The sequence below is a fragment of the Onychomys torridus genome, chromosome 4, assembly GCF_903995425.1.
Source record: "Onychomys torridus chromosome 4, mOncTor1.1, whole genome shotgun sequence".
Taxonomy (NCBI): Eukaryota; Metazoa; Chordata; class Mammalia; order Rodentia; family Cricetidae; genus Onychomys; species Onychomys torridus.
In genome coordinates, this window is record NC_050446.1 from 60,280,569 (window position 1) to 60,296,303 (window position 15,735).

General features: G+C 44.9%; 1 protein-coding gene across 1 annotated transcript in view; it reads left to right on the plus strand.

Moving 5' to 3' along the window:
* Nucleotides 1–3,703: 3,703 nt before the first annotated feature.
* The window catches only part of Itgav (integrin subunit alpha V), an 80,326-nt gene continuing 68,294 nt past the window's right edge, over nucleotides 3,704–15,735 (plus strand). Inside the window, exons 1-2 of the mRNA XM_036186638.1 lie at nucleotides 3,704–4,135; nucleotides 14,398–14,525. Of these exons, the coding sequence (XP_036042531.1) occupies nucleotides 3,951–4,135; nucleotides 14,398–14,525 (313 nt within the window). The 5' untranslated portion in view covers nucleotides 3,704–3,950. The remainder of the gene's footprint in view (nucleotides 4,136–14,397; nucleotides 14,526–15,735) is intronic.

Genomic DNA, 15,735 nt, shown 5'->3' on the forward strand with positions numbered 1-15,735 from the left:
ATATTTGGCACTCACTTTAAATATCTTGTTAAGGGAACTAAGGGGAGTGTATTAGTTAGACTGAGTTTATTGAGAGGTAGTTCAGGAGTTAAGAGCACTGGCTGTTCTTCCAGAGGTCCTGAGTTCAATTCCCAGCAACCCTAAGGTGGTTCACCACCATCTATAACTGTAGTCCCATAGGATCCAATGTCCTCTTCTTGTGTACAGATGTACATGCAGACAAAACACCTGTATACACAAAATAAATAAATCTTTTTTTTCTTTTTTCTTTTTGCTTTTTGAGACAGGGTTTCTCTATGTAGCCCTGGCCTTACTGGAACTCACTCTGTAGACCAGGCTGGACTTGAACTCAGAGATCCAACTTGCCTCAAGTGTGTGACATCACATCCCACTAAAACAAATAAAATTACAAAAGAAAGTACAATTGGAAACCTAAATAATAGCAGCTTAAACAAAGACAGCTGCACTATTTTTTCTTGCATGGTACACGGTGAAGACATATAATCCAAGCCTGGAATGGGGATCCATGGTTATCAGAAACTTGCTCTCCCTGTTCTGTATTCTTAGACCATGACTTCCATTGCTAAGTATGCTCGCCATGCTCACAAAGCAGCTGTGCAGCTATCTCTACTCCCAAGCAAGTTCCCAGCAGCTGCTCTGAAGAAAAGAGGCAGGAAGTAGTGATCCTGATACTCATGGTCCCCTTTCTTCCCATCAGCCTTTCTGAAGATCCTGGCAACTTTACTGGCATCTTTGGCTGTCCAGACAGGCACTTTCGTTGTTGTTTTGGTTTTTTGAGACAGGGTTTCTCTGTGTAGCTTTGTGCCTTTCCTGGAACTCACTTGGTAGCCCTGGCTGACCTCGAACTCACAGAGATCTGCCTGGCTCTATCTCCTGAGTGCTGGGATCAAAGGTGTGTGCCACCACCGCCCAGCTTAGACAGGCACTTTTCCAGCCCTTCCTACACCACCGTTTGTGAAGGCCTTCTGGTTATAAGTATTTACATTTATCATAAACATGAAGGAAATACATTTTAGAAGTTTAACTTATAGTCTCCGCTAACAGCAAGGTCGTAATTCATTAAAAAAAAAAAAAAAGAGGATGAAGGCATTAGCCACATTTGAGGACTTGCTGGCCACATTTCAAACTATCCCACATGACTCTGTTCATGAGTCATGACATAGGCACAAGTACTTGGAGAACTACTGTGTTCTTCTGAGGTTATAAACACATCTGTAGTCTCAGTACTTGGGAAGTGGGGACAAGAGGATCAGGAGCTCAAGGTTGTGACCTAGAGAATGCTCAACTCCATAGACAGTTGGGGCCAGTCTTGGGTACACGAAGCCTTGGTCAAAATGAAGAGTGGGAGAAGTTCCCAGCTGGGTACGGTGGCTCACTTCTGTAATTTCAGCATTTGGGAGGCAGAGACAGGAGAAGTGGGAGTTCGGGTCTAACCTGGCCTAAAAAATGAGACCATATTAGCTCACCCCCGCCCCCGCCAAAAAAAAGAGAACAGAAAAAATATTGTGTTAGCAAATTCTAAACATACTGGAAATGTTCAGCTTTTTGTGTCTAAGCCCCATGTGAGAGAGCACATAGAATAACTATTAGACCTGGGATTTTTGTGGCTAAAGTACTATATTAAGACAGGATTTATAGATTTATAGGACCATAACCATAGAGTTAGAATAAGTCTCTTATTTTAAAAACATTACAAAAAACCCAACTCTCCTCAAGTAGTTATCTTGTAAGAACATGCTGTCATTTTTAATCTCAGTTTAGTAAAAAGCACGATCCCTTTTAAAATTTATGCATGTTGACTATATGAATGGGACTCAGTAAACCCCAGGCTCATCTTTAGAACTGAGGTCACCTGCTGTCTGGGGAGCAGTGTGGTTTTCAGAGTGAGAAGCAGAGGACACAGGACAGTCTTGCCATCACACCAGGCCCATTTACCCTGAGTCATTATCTCCTTAAATCCCAGACTCTAACCCCAAATGGTGGCAGAGAATAAGAGCAGGTACGGTTTTGTTTTTGTTTTTGTTTTTGTTTTTCCTTTTTCTTTTTTTGGTTTATCGAGACAAGGTTTCTTTGTGTAGCCCCCTAGCTGTCCTGGAACTAGCTCTGTAGACCAGGCAATGATCCACCTGCCTTTGCCTCCCAAGTGCTAGGATTATAGGAGTGTGCCACGACTTCCTGGCCTGGTACAGGATCTTATGTGTAAATATTCGCCGAGTATTTCCCGCAATCGGTTTTGCAAAGATGCTGGCCTGTGCTTGGTAAGACCTCTCAAAAGTTACGTAGCATATCTTTTAGTGAAATTTTAAAAATCAAAATGATTAATCCAATTAAGTATATACACAACACTGCACAGAATTATTTAATGTTATTAGATTAATGTATGTTGTCACTGAGGTGCTTTTCTGTCGTTTGAAGCATCTCCTCTTCTCTCCTCCTCTTTCATCTTCTTTGAGACAGGGTCTCACATGTAGAGCTGGCCAGCTTGGAACTTGCTACACAGACTAGATCCTTCTGCCTCTGCCTTCCTAGTGCTAGGATTAAAAGCCTTTGCCATCACACCGGGCCCATTCACCAAATTCTTTAGCACGTTATGTACAACACAGGAAAGACTCTCAGCAAACTTTTAAAAATTGATTTTATGAGTACGGGTGTTTATTTGCATGTATGTATGTGTAGCACATGTATGTCTGGTGCACACAGGGGCCAGAAGAGGAATTGGAATTGGAGTTACAGATGTTTGTGAGTCAACATGTGGGTGCTGGACCACACTACAAAGAGCGGCAGGTGCTCTTGAGCACTGAGCCGTGTCTCCAGCCTCTGAGCTCTGAGCAAACTTTACTCTTTAGTCATTCACCGATTGAAAGTTTCATTGATTAGGTAGTAGGAACCGGAAATGTAAAGAAGCAGGTCAAGATTTCTGTCCAGAAGGAACACTGCTGTCTACAGCAACTGAACTTCAAGGGTTCTTATTTCCACGGCCTTTCTTCTTCCAGCTCTAAAATCATGTCTACCTAAACTCCCTAAATCAATGATCGGTTTTCCAAAATCTCGTCCCTCCAAGCAAGAATCCAAGAATGAGGCCTGAACTCTTCTGTGTGGATTTGGAAGGCTCATCACCTAACCTTTGCCTTACCAACGCCTTTGTCAGCCTGTTAGATCCAGGTCCACACACCGCATCCGGGAGGGGCTGTGCTGGCCTTCTGGGAGTTTATAATTAAGTTCAGTGTGTGGGGGATGGAAGGGGAGGGAAATAGCATATAATTAGAGAGTTTTGTTGCTGAGTGCCTGCCGGGCTAAGTGGCAGAAGTAGGAGAAGCGGATAAAGCTTTCCGCATTCTTAAACAAAAGTCGCAGAGAAGTTCCAGGAGGAACCAGGGAACGGAGGCGTGCCCGGGCCTCTTTTCGTTTCGTTGTCGCCATCCTCTGGCTTGCTGGGTTGGCCCGGAGGCCCAGGTGGAGGCGCGCGGGCGGCCACTGTGCCCCTGGTCCTTTGGGTCTGGGCCGCAGTCCCGGGGCGGGTTCCGAGGACCCGCTGCCAGCGCGCACGGAAGTGCTCTGGGCCCTCTCCGGTGGGAGGCCTCCGTGAGCGCGACTTCCTTTTTTCGCCCGGCGGCCCGGCCTCCCTGGCTCCTCCTTCCCTCCCTCCTTCCCCCAGCCCGAGCAGCTCCTGGTCCGAGGGACGGCGCTCGCCTCGCCACTACTGAGCGCCAGCCGCCGCGCTAGGGAGCGACCTCGCCGGAGTCCCGCGTCGCGCACCGCGCCCCCTGGGTGGCCGGCCAGCTCAGCCGCCCGCCTCCCCGCCGCCCGGCCGCCCGGCCGCCCTTGACCGCTAGCGCACAGCACAGCAGTTCAGGCGCTCGTAGGCGGCGGGCCGCGGGCACCGGGACAGGGACAGGGACTGTATAGCCTTTGGGCTCCACGCCCCGGCGATGGCTGCTCCCGGGCGGCGGCTGCTGCGCCCTCGCCCCGGTGGCCTTCTGTTGCTGCTGCCCGGCCTCCTGTTGCCCCTCGCCGGCGCCTTCAACCTGGACGTCGAAAGCCCCGCCGAGTACGCCGGCCCCGAGGGAAGTTACTTCGGGTTCGCGGTGGACTTCTTTGAGCCCAGCGCATCTTCGTAAGTGGCCGCGCTGGAGTCCCCAGGCGCCCCCTCCCCCACCGCGCGCCCCCACCCAGCCTATCCGCACCCGGTGGTTGGCTCCACCAAACCGGCCTACCTACTCCATCCCGCGGCTGGCTCAGGTCCTGCCGGGATGAAACATTTGTAGGGGATGACCTAGCCTGGCACTCACCATTCCCTTTCACCCGGTCCCCAGCTTCTTCTGATTGCCCGCGGACACTGGGAGAGAGCTTTGAAGGAGATCTGTTAAACATCCAGGAAAAGTGAGAGATCAGTACAGGCTGGTCCCGCGGGACTTTTGGCTTCTCTGTCATTCTTCTCTGTCACTTGGTCCCAGAACTTCTTTTTCTCCCGCATCAGTTAGCCTCTTCCTAGTGCCTTTCGCTCTCCCGAAACTAGCCCTTCCCAGACTCCCTCCCTTAGTCTGATTCTTTTGATTTTTCTAGGATGAGTGAAGTGATCACATTGTTGCCTTACATTGTAAAGGACTGTGAGATCTCGGCGTATTTGAGGTCCACCAGATGAATGGAATGTGTCATCTGTTCCTTTTCCAGTTCACTATTTAGGTCATTGTTCCGAAAGAACGGGGGGTGTTTGCTGAGTCTTCACGCGCTGCAGGCCGCTTCAATACTGGAGAATTCAGCAAGCAGTTCACCTAGGCTTTCAAATTACCCTCGCTCTGTGGTGCCACGTCCCTGAGGATTTGTAGCACTTATTGTCATTTTTGGATGAAAAGTTGTCTTTGATTCAATGCTGGGCTGGCACCATTCTTACCCCTGCATGTTAGTGTTGGAAACGCCGATTTAATGGATGTCTTATGATGTTTGTTACATTGTTTTGGGTGTTTCTCAGTGTTCGCAAGTGGTAACACCTTTTGTCTTAACATTTTTTTCCCCCAAATTGTCTGTTTTTTGGGAGAGGCACTAAATAATTTTGATGGTCAGTACTTGGGTAGGACCTTTTTCCTGATATATGCTTAATTTTTCCTGAAATATGCTTAAATATTTGTCTGTGGCTTATTGGGACAGCCTTCAGAATTTATTGACATCATTTTCCTGAACATTGCCGAGTATCGCCGATACCAGTCTTTAAGGCAACACATACCTTGGGTGAAGTTGGCGAAAACTAGACGTTTTGTAGCACACGTCTTTCTTCACACCGACAGTGCTTTCTGTGAGACCTGAGCGCTCCAGAAACGATAGATGCACCAACTGCAGACACATTTAACCACTTCACATTGATGTGATTGATCCCTTTGAGGGGGTAGAGTAGAGCTTGGGATCCTACCCAAGGGCTCAGGCTGCTGAGTCAGCGCTGCACCTCTGAGCTACCCCCACATCCCCTGCATCTAATCATTGTAGTTAGCTCACCATTTGACATTTTCTCCTTTCTGGGTATGTTTAAGTGTATGCTTTTTATATCATCGGCATTCTAGTTGCTCCCAAGGTCCACCATTTAGATTTAATTGTACAGAAATTCGGACTGAGAATATATTCTCTGCCTTACATCAGGAATTAGCATTTACATAATTCAGAGTTGATGGAATGTTGAACAGGTACTATTCATTGTATTGTTATTCATGTTGTTGCTGTTTGCTTCTGTTAATCTTTGACAAAAGTTCAGTGCCCAAGATAAATGGCAGGCTGGTAAGCTTTTCAACATTTTTTGCTATGGAAAACAGCAGTATGGAGCTGCCGGTGATATTTGCTATTGCTGATTGCAAGGAATGTGACTAATCTTTGGAAAACCATATGTCCAAAGACTATGCTATGAGCTCACACATTTACAAGACCTCATGCATGGATGTTAATAGTAAGGTACTGTGGAACTTGAGAGATCGCATGTTGTATTTTGAGACAGTCATCAGCGACTTTGGTACCAAGAGACCAGAGTTCTTCTCTGTCTAGCCTAACTTAAAAAAATAGAAAGCAACTTTGAGCTGTTGTTTCTCCTCACCACAAAACAGACCCAAACAAAGGTTTATACTTATTACACTTACTGACTTTTTCAGATTAAATGAAGATTATTACAGAATTATGCTTAATCTTAAAACAGAACAGAAAACAAACACAATGCCGGGCGGTGGTGGCACACGCCTTAAACCCAGCACTCTGGAGGCAGAAGCAAGCAGATCTCTTGAGTTGGAGGCCAGCCTGGTCTACCTAGCGAGTTCCAGGACAACAAAGGCAACACAGGGAAATCTCATCTCAAAAAGACAAAAAGAAAAAAAAAAAAAAACCCAAACAAACAAAATTATGCTTAATCTTGCTAAAGGCACGCCTAAATTCAGCAAGCATTGAAATCCGCAGAACTGTATTATCATTTGCATAGATTGTTATTTCCTGTTACCATAAACTTTTAAAGGAAAACTATATAATCAGGTGTTTGTTAATGAAGGGCTTCCCCCACCTCGTGTTAGATCAGTGAGGAGAGTAGCAGTGATTATGTACACTTACGATTATTCCGGTTTTAGGGGTCTAAATACTAAAGGATGGTTCACCTCTCATTGTCCTTATTATAGAAGATTATGATTGAACCATCTCCAGATTGCTGTGGGGATGAATGCATCGATATTTATTAAAAAGAAGTGCTAAGCAAGACTGCTGAGATGAAGCTGGGCATTGTGCTGCACATCTGTAATGTTAGCAGGGGGCAGATGGAGGCAGGCCGAGCAGGAGTTCAAGGCACACCCCAGCTATGTCCTGAGTTCCAGGCCTCCCTGGGTGACATGGTCCCTGTCTCAAACTACAGAAAAGATCCAGCTTTCAAGTTCTTTTCTCCGTTAGAAACAATATTACAGTAGCTTGCAGGTTATTTCGCCTGGATTAGCCCACGTGAACTCATTTTGTCTAAAAATGAATTATATTTGCATCAAGAGATGTCAGTTGCACCTCCGGTTCTATTAATGGAGCGCACTTTTTCTCTGTCGCCCTGGAGATCATTTCATATTCCTCCCTCTCTTTTTCTATTTTACTTTGTCTCCTACTGCACTCCTCCGAGATTAGTCACTGCTTAGTCACCAGGCCGTGTTTCCAGTCTTCCTCAAGAATGCTTCCTTGCTCCTTCCTGGCTCTGCTCTGCTTCTGCTTGAGCCTGGCTCTGGGCTGCTGAGAGCTTCTTTAATCTGCCTGTCATTTGGCTGCCAGACCTGCAAAACGCCTATGTGTTTCAACTGGTTTTATATTTCTGAAACATTTTCTTTTAATCTTGATATTCTGTTGCTGAATTCTTTTGAGCAGTAGTTCCATTGGCAGAGACAACCCAAACCTTGGTGAAGGCCTCCCATGGCTACTGCTTTTTTAAAAGTTCAGTGCTGTAGTCATTATCACAGTATTTTAGAAAATGACTGGATACAGTAGTACTTGAAATTCCATGCTCAGGAGGCTGAGGCAGGAGAGGATTGTCCCGAGTTTGAAGCCAGCCTGGGCTATATAGTGAGTTCAGAGCGAGACCTGGTCTCCACACTCCCCCTACCCCCAAAAGGATTCAGTATATTTTCATAAACTTGAATGTGACTGTTACTGTGTTGGTTAATTTTTTCCATCATAAATGATACATATGCATAAACTACAGCCTTTATTATTTGGAAAGCACATCTTAGGTTTGTTACTTCTGATTAAGACCATAGATTTATTAGGCAGATGTGGTGGTGTATGCCTTAACTCCCAGCTCTTGGGAGGCAGAGGCAGGCATACTTCTGTGAGTTCCAGGGGAAAATGTATGAAATTTGGTAATTACAGCTTCCGTTTTGCTTTACATAGTTGTTGACCTGAAGCATTTGTTTGTTTGTAGAGCCAACCTGAAACTTGAATTACACTTCAACTATTTTATCCACATTTCTTTTTATATACATACATAGTCTTTTCTCAGGAGTTCCTTCTGGAGTGGGCTCACCCTAGAGTCAGCTGCATAGGTGAAACCTGCTGTATCTTGGAAAGGCCGGTGCTGAAAGCAGCCGAACAACTTAGTTGTTGGTGGCTGGACTTCCATTCTGTGAACCAATTCCTCTTCCTGCCCTGCCCTGGGTAGGAAGTGCATTTGAAGGGCATCCTCACCAGACTGACTGAAGCTTTCATCAGCTTCCCCTTCTTTCTCTTCCTCTCTACTCCGTTTTTCTTCCCGTCGCTTATCTTCCATCATTTCCTCTTTTTTTTCCCTTTTTCCTTCACCCTTCTTTTTCTGCTGCTTCTCAGCATCTTCCCAGTCTTCTTGGCATCATATGAATAGCACACTCATTTCTAGAGTCCTGAGGAGGCATTCGTGGAAATAAATCCAGTTATCTCCAGGCACTGGTGAAGATGTGGCTCTTGATGATGTGCTTGGACAGATGTGTGTTGGAGTGAGATGGTGTCTGTGAGGAGAACACTGAAGGCATGTGAATCTTACGTTGCTTCGCTTCAAAATCTACTGGTTCTTCAGTGAGGTCTTATCACCCCATGTGAGCGGGCTCCCCACCTGTCCAGGAAATGCCTTGAGCCGGCTTCCCTGCCCTTTGCTTTTCCTCTCACGAGTTAATTACTAATGGCTCTTTGAGAACATCCGGGAGAGAAAAGCTCCTTTGAAAGCGAATTTTAATTTTCACTTGCTATTTCATTAGGAAATAGCTTATTAATGATATCAACTGCTGTTTGGAATGCTAGTGGCACCATCTTGTATTATTCCTAAGCTTCAGACACTTGAAGTTTTCACGTATCTACTCACCACCTGGGAAATCATTTCTTTTAAGTAGTGACAGAATATTGTACCTCTGTTCCAGAGAACTGAGAGCAGAGATTTCAAGTGACTCCTCATGAGTGACCCCTCAGCTGACTTGTGGCGCACGTGAGGCGTCCCTCCGATTTCCTTGGGCGGTGCTGCTTGTGATAATGCAGACATGTCTGTCCTGTTACTTCCCCTTGCGGCTCTTACTCGAGGTGAACTGTTGTAGACAATCAACAGACACTTTCTAGTAATATTACCTACTTTCTACAAAGTTTCATTGATAGGCTTCTGGGTGGTTTTTGTAACATAAATAACTTTATAGTTTTATAGTCCTTAATTTTCTTTCTTCTTTTTTTTTTTTTTTTAAGGCAAGATTTTTTTTTGTGTAGCCCTGACTGTCCTGGAACTCAGTCTATGGGAATATATATCTCCCTTATTAAGATTCTTTACTTTCTCCAAATCTCTTTTTCAAATACTAAAGTATCAGTATCACTTAAATATTAGTGGTGGTGTAGACCTTTGATCTCAGCACTCAGGAGGCAGAGGCAGTTGGGTCTCTGAGTTTGAGGCGAGCCTGGTCTACAGCGTGAGTTCCAGGGCAGCCAGGGCCACACAGAGAAGAAACTCTGTCTTGAAAACAGCAACAAAAAAAAAGCCAAAACAAAAACCAACAACAATACCCCCCCCAAAAACCAACAATACTTCCCAAAAAACCAACAACAATGCCCCCCCAAAACCAACAATACCCCCCCAAAAACCAACAACAATACCCCCCCAAAAACCAAAAACCCTAAGTATCTTAAAAGTAACTTAAGTATTACAGTGACATTTGGACAAATAAAACTTTTTTATTCTAAATTTGTATTGCATTCTATTTATTTACTTATTTGTAGGTATAGGCACACTCTGCCACCATGGTACACCTATAGAGGGCAGAGGACAACTTCAGAGAGCCCCGTCCTTCCACCATATGAGTCCTGGGGATCGAACTCAGATCGTCAGGATTGGCAGCCAGTCTCTCTGCCCACTGATCCTATTCTTTAACTCTCTAAAAAACATTAACCTGAGGTTTAGATCCTCACAGCCATCACGTGTTCCTTTTTATTATTCTCCCATTTCTGTGCATGTCACCAGTGGGCAGGACTGCACATGAAGGGATGTGTAGGGAAACTGGGTTGAACATCAATATTAGCTCTTCTAATTACCGTCCTTTCATGCCTGTAATGTGCAGACAGCCTGATGAAAGCCGCAGGCTGGCTTCTGGGCTGCTCGCAGACACTCAGACTGTGTGCTGCTAACAGTGACATTTTTATTCAGTGCCCTCTCCTACTGTGCCCTTCTGCTTTTGCCAAAGGCCGTCCCCTAATAACTAAGGAGGGCTCTCTGTTTCACAGTTGCCAAGTCAAGAAAATATCTGAAGTACAAAGTTAAATAGAATTGTTACATGAGGAAATTATTTTGAGGATAACTTAAAGAATTGGATGATTAGGAAAGTCTGATTTCTGTGGCTCAAGAGTTGGAGTACATTGGAAACTGATATGCAGTTAGTGTAAGATTGAGACCTGTAGCTAATGAATGTGTTGTTACCTGCCTAGGCAGAAGGGTGAATTAGAGCCCTGCATTCAAATAAGCACTTCTTCATAAGTAATGAATAGTTTTGACAAAAAAAAATTATAGAAGACCCTGAAAAGAAATGTGCAGATGGCAATCTAGACATGAGTTGCTTGTGGGTGTCAAGGAAGATCTGGAGACCAGCTGTCCTGACTTGGAACCTCCCGTGGTGGTTCACACAAAGAACTTAACAGGGAGGACCGAAGTCCTCTCCAAGATGCAGACGTTGAAAAGCAGCGCATAGACAGTCTTGAGAAACCAGATGACTGGCCGCTGACTGGCCACTTTACGACTCAGCCTTCTCCTTCCCCTGATCCCAAAGCTTTCATTTCAACCTAGTGTGGTCAGAGAGAAGGGCAGAGCACAGGAAAACACTGGACACTGTCACTACATTTAAGCCTGAAGGGTTAGGGGAAGGGACATGTTCTAGATTTGACAGCATCCCATGGAAGGAGGACTGGGCTCCCTACTCCCACCCCAGTGGGAGGACAGCATCCCACAGAGTCCTACTCTGTGTATCAATTACTTTTCTGTTTATTTGGGCTTACAGTTCCAGGGGTGTAGTCCATAAGGTGGAGGAAGCATTGGCAGCAGGGAGCTGGATTAAAAAGCCGAGAGCTCACATTTTCAACTGCAAACTTAAAGCAGAAAGAGTGAACTGAAGTGGGGTGAAGTATACACTCTCAAGTCCCATCCCCGGATGTGCTTCCTTCAGCAAGGCTATGCATCTGCTGAGCTTTCTAAACCGCTCTTGATTGCACTGGAGGCTGGGGTCCAAGTGTTGAAGTGCCTGAGCCTCCTCTGAGGAGGGTTCTCATTCACACCGCTCCATTCTCCTCTCTTCCGAGCTCTTCCTACCCCCGCTCCCTACTGATGAAACCACGGAGGGGAAAACCACAGTCCACGGGCCACACCTGGCCACTGCATGTCTGTGGAAACAAAATCGTATTAGACCCAGAAGTATTCTCTTTCTCAGAGAAATACTGGGGGAAAAATCATTTTCTTAAGATAAAAATGGACTTTCATGGTACCCTCTCCACCAGTTAAAAAAGTGTTTTTTGAGAGAGAGTCTCCTATAGCTCAGGCCGTCTCTGAACTTGGCATGTAGTACTGTGTAGCCAAGGATGACCTTGAACATCTGGTCCTCCGGTGTGTCTCCTGTATGATGAGATTACAGACATGTGCCATCACACCTGATTTTAGGTGGTGCTCGGGATTGAACTTTTTGATTGTACTGTCTTCTCTTTTTTGCAAGCTAGGCAAGCGCTCTGTCAAATGGGCTACGTCTCCTGCTCCCCTTACCTGTCTGGGGGTTATTAGCGATCCAACCTTCAGTGATGCTAGGCAAGTGCTGTGTCACTCAGCAACATATCCAGACCTGTGGCCAACTTTTTGACCTAATTGAGAGGAACACACACACACACACACACACACACACACACACACACACACACAATTTATACATTTACAGCTAGAAAATTTGCATACTCTGATTTGCCTGTGTTAATCAACATGTTCTGAAAGAAAACAGGGGTTTTGTAATAACAAGGAGTTTCTTTTATCTTGTAAGTGGTTGGAATTTCACAGCCAACCTAATTTTTTTCCTTGTGAAAGATTTTTGCTAAGGGAAAATGAAGCTGATTTCTTACTCAGAATCATTTGGCTATGATGGGAGAGGGCCGGCACTGGTGTTTTGCTGCTGCCAAATATGACTGCATAAAGATTTATTAAACAGGGTGTGGCTTGGTTGGGAGTTTAATGTGCATTTTGAATGTGTGAGTTTCAAGGTAAGTGTCAGAGTAAAGGATACCTATTACTTAGCAGTCCACACAGCAGATTTCTGTTGATCAAGGTGAGATCTAACTGCTACTACCTGGAATAAGTGAGGTTGAAACTGATTTTTAAAAATTACAATAAGTTGTAGCTTCGTAACTATAAGTTTTCCTTTGCCAGAATTTAAGTGACTTGTTTAGCCAAATGAAATGGTGGCAATGAAGGTATCTCCTTAGTGCTGCCCCTCCCCCCTGCACACCCTCTTTTGACACCTCTGAACTAAATCAGTCAGTTTCTTGAAAAGCAAGGAGGAGAGTTTCTTTTCTGATACCCCTCCCTCTTTCTTCCTTACCCCTCAGAGCTCACCCTTGTCTGTCTTCTCTCCGAACTTCGCCTGGATGTCCATTCTGTGTTAGGACTTTCAACACGTTATTTCTCACAGACCTCTATCAGGACCTCCAGGCTGTTCATTAGGTGCCTCACAGACATAGCGATGGGACAGACTGAGAACTGAGTCCATGTTTTTCTGGGATCTGTCTTCCTCTCCTCTACTCACTCAACTAGCATGCCAGATAGAGAAGAGTCGGGTGATGTTTTTCCGTCTTCTCCATTTCTGCAATCAAAGTCATTGGTGCTCTCTCTCTGTTCATTCTACTCCGAGAGCATTTCTCAAATCTCCCCTACCTTTTTCCCCATCTCCTCTGGCTCAGACAGGTCACCATTCCCTCCCTGAGCTTGCTTTCTTGTCTCATTTTGTTTCTTTAATTTTTCTAAAGGCAAGAAAGTCACCTTTCCTAAGGTTTGAAATGGAACCAAGAAAAAACTGATGGTTTTACTATGACTGAAGGCACTTCATGATTTAGCGTTTGCCAGGCTCCCGGGCTGTTTTGGGCCATTCCCAGCTTGCTCTTTCTTCTTAGCCACACCACTTGTCTCTTCTGTCCTGGAGACTACGCTCTTTCCCACCTGGGATCTTTTTGCAGAGCTTAGGGTGCTCCCAGTTTTTCACCCTCCTTTCCCTGCATCCTCCCCTACAGGAACCTCTTCATCCTCAAAGCAGGTTCCTCTCACTTCACCATGAGTTCCCTGGAGAGCATTTCTCTGCGTACTTACCTTCCCATTCTCCTATGAGCCCTTTCTGGAGAGAGTTCCTTTTGTCTCCAGGAACTCTTTCCCCTCCTTTCCTGGGAGATAACTTTCCTTTATCTAAGGAAGGCCTGCACTCCCTATTTCCAAGAAATCTTCTCTCTTGGCCAGTTGTCTCCTTCCTAGCTCCTGTCATGTCCAGTGGTTTGTTTGTTGGCTGGTTTCTTATGGGAGGGCAATGTTCAGAACAGGCGTCTTCAGTGCCAGAACCGAGCCCGATGTAGCACATATGTTCAAGCCTCACAGTAATGTTTTGGGATGACTAGAAAACAAACAGTTGGCCAGGTATGGTGGTGCCTGCTTTTAATCTCTGTACTGGGAGGCAGAGGCAGGGGAGTCTCTGTGAGTGCAGGCCAGCCATAGGCTGAGACCTTGTCTCAAAAAGAGGAGGGGAGGAGAAAAAGGAACTTAGGGGGAAAAGTCCATTGTGTGTGTGTGTGTGTGTGTGTGTGTGTGTGTGTGTGTGTGTGTGTGTAGGCATGTGGACTATGGCAAACATGCATGAAGGTCAGAGGTCAGTTTTTGGGAGTCAGGTTTCTTTGGGGATTGAACTCAAGTCTTCAGATGGTAACAATCACCTTTACTATGTCATTGGCCAAAATAACTCTTATGTATTTAAAATGTACAGTTTGGGGTTGGAGAGATGGCTTAGTGGTTAAGAGCAGTGGATGTTCTTTTAGAGGTCCCAGGTTCAATTCCCAGCATGCACAAGCAACTCACAATCATCTGTAATTCCAGGGGATCTGACAGACACCCTGGTCTGAACTCCTTAGGTACCAGGCATAAATGTTGGACACAGACATACACATAAAATAAATACATCTAAAAAAAAAATGAAGATGCCCAGTTTGGATGATGTACATTTTTAAACGAATACGACAGGAATTATAATGGGGAAATGACGCCATTCGAAAATAGTTTTTAAAGTATTTGTGGATTAAATCAGAAGAACGGTTCGTCATAAATCATCACGTAAATCTTCCGCTTTGTGTCATGTGAACTATCACGAGCCCTTTTGTGTTGTGCAGGATGTTTCTTCTGGTGGGAGCCCCGAAAGCAAACACAACGCAGCCTGGGATTGTGGAAGGAGGGCAAGTTCTCAAATGTGACTGCTCGTCGACTCGCAGGTGCCAGCCCATTGAATTTGATTCCACAGGTAAGCTCTCGCTTGTCCATTCTCCCGCGTCCATTCTCTCCCGCGTCCATTCTCTCCCGCGTCCATTCTCTTAATTCACGCCATTAGGTTGGTTGGTTGGTTGGTTTTGGAGACAGGGTCTCACTGTGTATCCTTGGATAGGCTGGAACTCTCTATGTAGACCAGGCTGGTTTTGAACTTATAGAAGTCTGCCTGCCTCCATCTTCTGAGAGCAGGGATTAAAGACCACCATACACAGGCTCATTTGTTCATTTTTTTTTTCTTTTTGCTCTGTTTTTGTTTTAATGTCACAACAGGGCTGGAGAGATGGCTCAGTGTTTAAGCACACTTGCTGCTCTTGCAGAGGACTGGGCTTCATTCAGTTCCTAGGACCCACTTGGCATCTTACAACCATTTGTAACACCATTTCCAGGGGAACCTCCAAAGGCACCAATCATGCCAGTGGTACCCATACATGTGTGCAGGCAAAACACTCACCCACATAAACCTTTTAAAAAGTAACAGCTAGTAACCTCATCACCCCGCATACACAGGGAGAGTCATCTGTATACGCGATCTCTGTGTTTTGCAGCAATTCTGTGTATCTCCATTGTTTTGGATGTCGTCCAACTTAAACGGACAGTGTCAATATGTAGACATTTTTGGAAAATCTATTAAGATAAGTTTATATCTCTTCTGGGAAGAGGGAGGTCTCAAGATTATCGGAGATGGCTGCTGTTTTTCTTGGAGCCAAATTGAGGCATGACTCACTGACCACTAAGATTACTTCTCATCATGAATGTATCCCAGGCTTGGTGTGATGAAAAAAAAATAAAAGAAGAAGAAGAAAGAAAAAAAGAAAGTTGAGGAATCATCTTGAGTATTCAAATACATTTAAATGGCTTAAAAATCATTAATGCATTTTTCTAAAATATATTGGAAAATTACTGTGTTCTGATAACAGTATAATTTTATTTCTGGAACATATTTCAATGTAAATCAAGGTGGTGGCAGTAAAAAAAGTTAACCTCAGGAAGGTGAGAGATAATTCAAATTTTATATTTATGTCATTAGAATAAAATGTGCAGGCTCCCATATACATTTATATTGGTGTATTCTTATATATATTTTTAAAAGTTCAGGGAGAGGCTGGAGAGACGGCTCAGCAGCTAAGAGCACTTGTTACACTTGTAAGGACTGGGGCTTGGCTCTCAGCACCCACATGGTGGTT